The 9946-nt window shown below is 46.4% G+C and overlaps 1 protein-coding gene across 1 annotated transcript in view; it reads right to left on the bottom strand.

Annotated features, from left to right (window-relative positions):
* RPS6KA5 (ribosomal protein S6 kinase, 90kDa, polypeptide 5) overlaps nt 1–9946 on the bottom strand; it is a 265048-nt gene that overhangs the window by 1996 nt on the left and 253106 nt on the right. Inside the window, exons 15-16 of the mRNA XM_006839575.1 lie at nt 2018–2177; nt 481–644 (exon numbers count right to left, since the gene is read on the bottom strand). Coding sequence (XP_006839638.1) covers nt 481–644; nt 2018–2177 — 324 coding nt within the window. The remainder of the gene's footprint in view (nt 1–480; nt 645–2017; nt 2178–9946) is intronic.

The raw sequence follows: 9946 nt of genomic DNA, 5'->3' as shown, positions 1-9946 counted from the left end.
CATGGAAGGTGGTTCCCACACAGCTATATCTCTGGGGGTCTTTCAGAGAAGGTGGTTCTCACACAGGTACATCTATGGGGGCCTTCCATGGAAGGGGGTTCTCACACAGGTACATCTATGGGGGCTCCTCCATGGAAGGGGGTTCTTACACAGGTATATCTGTGGAAGATATACCTCCATGGAAGGTGGGTCTCACACAGGTACATTTATGGGGGCTCTTCCATGGAAGGTGGTTCTCACACAGGTACATCTATGAGGCTCCTCCATGGAAGGCGGTTTTCACACAGTTACATCTATGGGGCTCCTCCATGGAAGGCGGTTCTCACACAGGTACATCTATGGGGGCCTTCCATGGAAGGTGGTCCTCACACAGGTACATCTATGAGGCTCCTCCATGGAAGGTGGTTCTCACACAGGTACATCTATGGGGCTCCTCCATGGAAGGTGGTTTTCACACAGGGGCAGTGCACTGGGCCTTACGTGGAAGGTTGCTTTCACACAGGTGTGCACAGCAGCTCCAGACGACCCTAGAATATCTGGTGTCATCAGCGGGTTGGAGGACAGCTGGCTGCCATCTTGAAGCCATTCATTATATCTCAAGCCAGACATTTTGAGTCTTTTATTTGGATCCACTGTGAGGAGTCCTGTCAAAGTAAACATTTCCCCTTTATGATTTGTCACTTGAAACACAATTAGTTAAACTTCACCTCAGACATAAAGCTCAACTCTATCCACCTGACAGATTGCTTGTATATGGCTTCAAACTCCTACAGTGATAATGGCATTTCACCTACATTTAAATCCTTAATGAAGACTGAGTGCTAGTGATAAAGTCCACAGTAACTTCTTTTGAGGAGTCCCACACTGTAAAATATGTACTGGACTACTAGCAGCAAGGTTGGCAGCGCAAACCCAGCAGCTGCTCCCCAGGAGGAAGATGAGGCTGCCTGCTCCTGTACAGAATTACAGCCTCGGAAGCCCTACACAGGGTTGTTGTGAGTTGGAATTGACTCGATGACAGGAGGTTTGGTGCGCTGACAGAGCTCTGGTGACACACTGACTAAGCACTCAGCTGCTAACTGAAAGGTTGACGGATTGACCCAGCAGCCAGTCCAAGGGAGACAGATGTGACAGCCAGTCTCCATAAAGATGGCAGCCTTAGCAACCTGCCGGGCACTTCCACTCTGTCCTGCAGGTCGCTATGAGTTGGAATTGACTGGACAGCCCTGTTTTTTGGTTTTGGGACGCTGACTGACTTTTCACTCCCATTGGTGGGTTGGTGAACTTCAAATGACAACTTCCCAGACCCACTTCATTCACATAGTGATCCTTTCCTGAGTACCTCTTACAAGCCCGAGCACTAGCTATGGGGAAAGAGACTTGGGGCACTGTTGTAGCATTGCTGTAACATCAGAGGTGAGTGTAGCAGCAAAATACACACACTGTGTGTCCGCAGGAATCACCTGTCAGGCTTCTAAAAGGTGAGTCTGGAGGGCGAGCAGAAGTTGCCGGACTGAGTGGAGAACGCATGGGCAAAGCCAGAGGAAGTGAGACAAGTTGAAAGGATTGCAGGTTTTTAAGAGAAAACGGAGGACAAGAAGTAAGGAAACAGCAGGATGAACAGGGAGGTGGGCGTGGGTGGAGAGATGTCCCGGATGTGGAGTCTGTCCACAGGTCATCATGGTGGCTAAGGAAGGTGAGGAAAGTAGAGATATCTTGGATGAGACCAGGCTCTGCCTCAGTGTCTGGCTTCCGGCCGTGCCACATTCAAGAGGGGAGATGGGAGAAAAAGATGCTTGTGGGAGGGACAGCAAAGTGTAGGTTAGGACTGGAGATGTCAGTGCTGTCCATGTGGGGAAGCTTAAGAAGTTCCAGTAAGAAGAAGGAAAATGCCCCTGGGAAGCCTTTCGGAACACATGCTGAGAACCCTCGAGTCACTGACAAATACATGTGTAGTGGGGAGCATTCCACTCAGTCATGACATCATATCCAATGTAAACTTTCCTGGGAGTCTTACCTTGAATCAAATCTTTAGCCTCTTGGGAGACATTCTTCCAAGCTTCTCCTTCAAAGGAGAAATCGCCCTTCTTAATTTTCTTCATGATTTCCACTGCACTGGTACACGTCAAACTTCTGTCATGAGACTGGAACGGAACCTGCCCTGACAGCATTGTGTACTGTCAGGAGGAAAAAAATCACCCACCAGAATGACTGCCAACTTTCAAAGCTACTCTGATAATAGTATTACTATTTATAGTTGTTGTTAAGTGCTGTCAAATCGGTTCCAACTCACAGTGACCCTGTACAGGGTTTCTGAGGAGTGACGAGTGGGTTTGAACTGCCGACCTTGCAGTTAGCAGTCCAGTGCTTCGTTTCCTACAGAGCCACACCAGGAATCCATTACTAATTTAGCTGGCATAATTTGCCAAATGTTACAACTAGCATTATTGGGTTTAACCAATTATTTGACTTCTATTACTGAAACAACCAACACATTTTAAAAACCTGCAAATAAGAAGGTATAAATGAGCATGAACGATCTCAAGATTAAAGAACATTTTTATAGCTTTGTTCAGAGCAAGAAGAACCCAAAAGACAACCTACCTGGAAAAAAAAAAGGATATACTGTTAACAGTAAAGTAAAAGGCAGTGAAACTCCTTAACAACTTTTCTGTCAGATGCCACACTTCTCCCAGGACATATAAACCAGGATGGAGTCCTTGTGTGGCAGCTCAGAAAACAGCCTATCCGTTAAAGTTAGCAACCTGCCCCAGATCCAACCAGAAAGAAGTTCCTACTGGTGGCAGTATTGGGAACAGTAAACATCAGAGGCGCTTACTTTGTGCCAGGTCTGCTCTAAGCAGTTTATGTGTATTAACTGACTGGATCGTCCAAGCCATGCCAGGAGGTAGGTGCTTTTGTTATTTCCATTTCCCCAAAAAGACAGCTGGGGTGTAGGAAGGCTTGATAGTGAAATGGAACTGCTGGCAGAGCAAGCATGCGACTCCAGTCTAGACATGGTGTGTGACAGCAAACACACATGGTTCCCAAACCTTAAGAAGTTGTGATGTTCCAGAAACTAACAAGACCGCCTTCCTATTAATTCCCTGGTCAACCTGTCCACAGCCTTTCCCATGTTTCTTAGGGGTCTTGTCTTCCTAGAGGGTGAGGTACCCTCACTGTCCTCCTGGTAAACGCTGATGCCTCTAAGACACGGCTCTTTAATCTTTTTCTCCCTGCTCTTCTCTTTTTCTGAGTGACGTTTAGCAAATAAGCAGGGATGCAGGTGTAACACATAGAAAATGCCAAACACTAGTTGTGTGCAGCGGAATGACTTACTGAAGTAGACACACATGTGACGCACTATCCATGTCAACAAACAGAACACTCCCAGCATTCATAGCTCCCTTTGCACCCCAGATGCTGCCTTTTCTCCCGACTTTGGATAGATACTGCAGTTTAACCCGTTTTTGAATTTTATAAGATCGCTAGATTCCAGCATGTAGTCTGCCTGGCTTCTCTAACCCAGTACTGTTTGTGGGGTACCACCTGGCTGCTTCTGCTCCCGTCTCTCCCTGCGTGGTGCTGCGCCACAGTTCTGCAACATTTGCTCCCTGATGCCGTGGAAACACCGCTTCACACTCTGGTACCCTCGCCTGTGCTGGGGCCTGCTGCGGAAACAGGAATCAATTCTGAGAGGCTCCCACCTCCCTCTTCCCACTCATGCCTGCTTCACGTCCCCCTGTAGGTGCCATGCTTCCTGCTCTGTGGTCTTCTGGCTTTCAAGAAGGTGAGACACCTTGGGGCACGTTCTGAGTCTGCCTCCTAGAGGCCCCCCGCAACCCTCCCAACCTGGAGTGCAGGGAAACTCACTCTGGGGCTGCAACTAACTTCTTGCCCCTGGTCTCCTCAGACTGACCTGAGACTAGGAGGCCACACAGTAACAAGCCAGTCAGTTCAGTAACCCACCCACCCTCCACCTCTGCCTCACTCTGCTAGCCCCTCCCACCATTCCTGATAGAAAGTGAGCTGTCGGAAGAGGGAGCAACCCAGCCTCAAAACTCCTTCCTAAAGGTTTGCTTTCTGGGCCCTTGCTGGCACCAGTGACCTTAGCCTGGGTCCCCAGAGTCTGAAGCAAGCATTCACTTGCAATTACGAAATTGAGGCGAAATTACGAAATTGAGGAGAAGGGATGGAGGGCGTGGTGGACCAGCAAAGGAACTAGCAGATCCGGAAAGACGCATCAGCAGGGACCTGGGGACACCTGAGAGTGGACAGGATGGAGGTGGGAGTGACAGGACATGGTTGTCTGATGAAGGCACTGTTGCCATGGAAACACTCATTGAACCGCAGGCTCCAGCATCCAGACAGGGATATGAAGCCAGTGCTAGGAGGCTGCCGGGAGGGTGCCTTGACACAGGATTAGGGTACATTAGTGGGGATATTGGAATTCCCTTGGCACAGCATGGACGACGGGTCAAAGGCACAGAGAAGGGAGACCATTGGAAGAGATGTACCAGGTAAGGCTGAGAACCTCTGCTCACTGGGAGGGCCCAGGGCACACGCCCTTCACAGAGGCAGGAAGAGCACACTGCTGTATGTGTGAGTGTGTGTGTATGAGGTTGGGAGTGAGGTGGGGAGGGTGAGAGTCTGCTGACGCCTGTTCAGTGTGCTCAGGGCGCTGGTGGAAGAGGTACCCGGGCTCTCTACTATTACCCAGATGATGGAATTCAGATGTAGCAGAAGCGAGGGGACATTAACCACTTAACCACCTGAGGCAATGCAGCAAGGCTGGGCCTTGGCTCCAAGAGAAAGGGTCAGCTGACCCATGTTGCTTGACTTGTGAACAGATGGGTGACATCTGCCACCGACAGTCCCTGAGCCAGCTTCTAGCTCTAAGTCAGTTCACGGACCCACAGTTCCTGATGGACAGAGGGCCGATCTCTGAAGAAAGGCCTTATACAAAGTCACAGCAAGTATACAGGATAAACCTTTGCCCAGACTTCCCACAAAGGGATCTGCAGTCATTTGCCAAGGTGTGCTGGGAAAGAGGTAAGCCCAGGCTTTGTGAGACCTGGTCAAAGTCCCAGCACCTCCAGGGGACCCCAAACACTCTCATGGTCCTCTTGTGGGAGGGAGACTTGTTTACCCGGGTGGTAAATGAAGTTTTGGACACAGTCCACCTTGCAGTAGGCCCGCTCAGTCTGCAGGCCCACTGTGAGGGTATAACTGTGGTAGAGATTCTTAACGCTGTGTTAACAGCTCTCAGACTGGGTTCCTGCTTGGGGAGTCAGAGGCATTATGGGAAGAAGTGCCAGTGAAAAGTTTCCTGGCCAAGATCATAAATCAGAAACAAGAGCTCATCTCAGAAATTCATGCCACAAGAGTTGATGAATATAGGGGTCGTGGGAACCCACTGGAGTCCTGGTGTGGCACTGTGGGACAATGCGCTGGACTACAAAGTTGGTTAGGACCCAAGGTTGGCGGTTTAAGCTCACCAGCTGCTCCTGGGAAACCCTACACAGGGTCATTATGAGTCGGAACCAACGTGATGGCACTGAACAACAACAACAGGCACCCCACTACTCTTGTCATGTTGTGAAGTGCTGTTGAGTCAATTCTGATTCATAGTGACCCTGTATAGGGTTTCTGACAAGTGGCTGATGGGTTTGTACCGCTGACCTTGTTGTGGTCCATTCAATTTACCTGTCTGGCCCCTAACCACATGGACTGTGTTGAATGATGGAGGACTGCCACCACCTGATCAGATGGAAGAATTGCCACAGCTGGCCTGCTGGATGTGGTGTAAGTCAACACAGCGCTGGTACTGATAAGCACCTCTCAGTCTGTCTGTGTCTTCCATTACTAGGACTGACGAAAGCAGTACGTGTACATGGCAAGGGCAGCCTTCAGAGACTCGCTCCTAGGCTATGCGAACTCCCTGCTCTGCATTATCATTGAGTCTGCAGGACCATGGTCACCTTGATACTCTGAAGAACATCACGCTAGTTTTCTACATGTCTTCATTAAGTGACACCTGGTGAGCAGGGACTGGCAGGTATCCCAGATGTTCTACAAGCTGGTCAGAGGCTGGGAGATAATGAACAGCACTAGACTTCAGAGGGCTGTCTCCCTGGGAAAGCTATAGGGCGCCAGGGTCAGGTACGTACTGAGCTGTTCCCTCTGAAGACACACTTCTGTACCTCAAAACACTAAGGAAGAGCCATAGCACTTAGTGCGTCTCTTTGGATTTTATACTCTACTCGAGAAGACTGTCCAACCCATTTACTGAATGACTTGGAAGGCTATCAGTTTCATGGGCACAGAGTGGAGGGCTCTGCTGAAGGCCCAAGCTGTCCTGCTAGCTGGGCTAAAGGATGCAATAGATCTAATTGTATAAGAGATATATGAAGGATAAGGATGTTGGTTGGTCTCGAGAAATAGGAGAGCCACAGAGATGATGTGAATGAAAACCAACTTCAAGGATGCTTCTGAGGTTGGGTCTCACGAATGTCTAAACAAGTGATCCTAAGGAGCAGTCCATAATGAGCTAGGTTCAGCTGATTCACGCCTTCATAAAACAGGCAGGGGCAGCAGCAATCCATAGAATGAAGGGAACGCAGTACTCAGAATCAACCTGGGAGGCCCAGAAAGCAAACTAAGCAAGTGAGTCTGGGCTGGGTAACATATGGCCACAGTAGTATCATCCTCTAACATTTTCTTGGGGTTTGAAATTTTTCAAAAGAAAATTTTTGGGAAAAGTGAAAACCAAAAGGTTCCAGAAGAAAAGGCTTTGAGAACACATGTTTTGAATGGATTGGCCTGGCACTCCAGGCGTATGTTAAGAAATCCTGTTTTCCACATCCTGTGTCAGCTCTGTCTTCATTCCAGTCCTGCACTTTGCAGACAGGGACTATATTGGGGGTATATTCCATGGAGTATGAGGGGGTCGGAGGGGGTATGAGAGTGTGGGGAGAAGTGAAGGACTGTAGTTAAAAACACACAATAGGACGTGCTGCATCCTTCTGCAGTATGGATTTTCACTCAGTGAAGACAATAGGGTTTAATTTCATACTAAATATCCACAGATCAGTTTATTAGGAGTCCTGGTACAGTGCTGTATGATAAGCACTGGACCGCCAGGTTGGTTTGAATCACAAGGTCAGTGGTTCAAAATCACCAGCCACTGCTTGGAAACTCTACGTAGGGTCACTATGAGTCGGAACCAACGGAGTGGCACTTAAAAACACAACAAACAACAACATATTAAGTGAAACATTAAAAGAGCTACAAGTAACTATAGTAGTTATTACGGATAATTCAGACTCTGTACCTTGGTCCACTGGAAATTACGCACTGACTCAGGTGGAGAAGTTTGAAACGCACTCTTTTGGAGAGGATGGTTTAATGTTAATTTTGTTTTGTTTTGTTTTTTTAATCTGTAGCCATTTCATTATATGTCTCTATAAGGCAAGGACTTTTACAAACCACAACCACAATCCCATTGTTGTTAAGTGCTGTTGAGTCAGTTCCCACTCACAGTGAACCCCGCACCGGGTTTCTGAGGCTGTAAATCTTTGCGGAATCAGAAAGCCTCATCTTTCTCCCATGGAACAGTTGATGGACTCAGACCACTGACCTTGTGCTTCATAGTCCAGTGCTTATCCTACAGAGTACCCTCGCTCTTACAACGCCATTGTTGTTGCTAAGTGCCGTTGAGTCACTTCCGACTCATAGCGACCTGTATAGTGTTTCCGAGAAACAGCTCATGAGTCTGAACCCTCGACCTTGCAGTCCTACAGCACCACACCAGTATCACACCTTAAAAATGAGCAGTAATTCTTTATCATCATCCAATATCCAAGCAGTGTTCAAACTTCCCCAAGTGTATGCATACATTGTAAATTTAAATCAGGATTCAAATAAGATGCAAACAAATTGTCACTTAAGTGCCTTTTAGTTACTTCCCACACTATTTTGCCCTTAAAAAGTGGGTTGTTGTTTTCTGTAGTTTCCTATCTGGATATTGCTGACTGAGCTTCTGTGGCATCTTTTCACTTATTCTTTGATCTCTGTTTTTCTTAAAAATCTGGCAGTTGAATTAAAAGGGGAACACTTCGTCTACCCATGTCACCACACAACGTTGTTCCCCTAGATAACAGCCTTCATAGGTTCTAGAACCCACATCACATCTGCAAGTCTAAGATGGTTTATTAGAACCCTGAAGCGTGTGCTGGTGGGAACTGCCTTATACTTCCAGAGAGATCTTTCAGAATGAGTAGACCTAGAAGCCCAGTGTTGTAGAATCGATTCCAGCTCATAGTGACGCGCTGCAGGATGAAGCAGAACTGCTGGTTAGGGCTCTTGAAACTTTAAAACTTTATGGGAGCAAACCACCTCATCTTTCTGCCACAGAACACCTGGTGGGTTTGAACCACCACCAACCTTGTGGTTAGCAGCCTGATGCTTTAATCACTGTACCACCAGGGCATCTTTCACTACGAGTAATTTTAGTGAAAATATAATATTACTAATTTTGAATCATATTATTACTGAAATTAAATGGTTCCTATACTTTTACTGAAATTAGTTAGGATAGTGAAACTGTCATCAATGCAAGTCCTTAAACAGAACTCTCTACAGAAGTTAGTTACTGTCAATTAAGATAATTATTACTTATTCTTAACTAACCTGACTTCAAGTTGCTGAAATGAAATCCATCTGAAGCTTTAAATAAAAGAACATAAACATCCTGAGACAACAGGCTAGCCCTCAGAGGATACCTGACCCTGAAACAAATCCCAGATGGGCTACAGATTTAAGCATACCAGCAAAACATGATAATTTTAGAAGAAATTTTTAAGAGAATTTTATAAAATAATTTTGGGTTGGTGGTAGGGCAGCCCCATAAACGGAAAGAACAAACCTAGCTCACGATAAAATACACCACCATAACAGTAACAAAAGCTGCACCATTTAAATCCCTCTAACACCAAAAGCAAACCCCCATATCACTATAAACAAAAATTTCAAACAAGTGACAAACCAGGAAAAAATGTGTAATAATCAATCCCAACAAAGGATTCAAATAATAGAGCTTTATAATTCAGTAAGAAAATATAACAAATCCCTTAGAAAAAGGGCAAAGTTCACAAGCACCTCAGAACATTCATCAAAGAAATGCACGTCATAACAGCAGTGCGGTATCATTTTAGAACATCGACACAATCATTGTATGGCATCCAATGCCCTTGGTATACACCATTCTGGAAGAAAACCTAGGTATATGTGTCAAAATTAAAGATGCACACACACTTCACCCAGGTATCTCTCCTAAAGAAATTCTGAGATAAATGCAAACATATATGAAAGATTCAATTGTATAGTTCAAAATAAGTGGATAACTTAAAAAAAAACAGTTAGCTGCTCATTACTAAGAAAAATCGATAAATACCTACTAATGGATAATATAATACCATCTGTATGCTGTTGTTAAGTGTTGTCAAGTCAGTTTTGACTCACAGTGACCTTCTATAGGGTTTCTGAAAGGAGCTCTGGTAGTGTCGTGGTTACGAATCGGGCTGTGAACCTCAAGGTCAGCAGTTCGAAACTACCAGCTGTTCCGCGGGAGAAAGATGAGGCTTTCTGCTTCCGTAAAGATCCACAGCCTCGGAAACCCTGTACAGGGTCACTATGAGTCGGAACCAACTCCACAGCACATAACAACAACAATAGGGTTTCTGAGGAGCAGCTGGTAGGTTTGAAGCACCAACCTTGTAGTTAGCAGTTCATTGCTGATCCTACAGCACCAAACCACAACTCCTTTGTTATGCATATGTGTGAGGAAAAAGCTGTGGGGAGATACAGAATACAGATGAATGTAGAAGGGGGAGGAGGGTGGGGGGCATAAGCGTGTGCACAATGCCATCTCGGTGTAAATGATTAT

Source organism: Chrysochloris asiatica, unplaced genomic scaffold (genome assembly GCF_000296735.1).
Source record: "Chrysochloris asiatica unplaced genomic scaffold, ChrAsi1.0 scaffold00025, whole genome shotgun sequence".
NCBI classification, from domain to species: Eukaryota; Metazoa; Chordata; class Mammalia; order Afrosoricida; family Chrysochloridae; genus Chrysochloris; species Chrysochloris asiatica.
The sequence above is the reverse complement of the archived record's forward strand: the minus strand, read 5'-3'. Positions and strand labels throughout refer to the sequence as shown.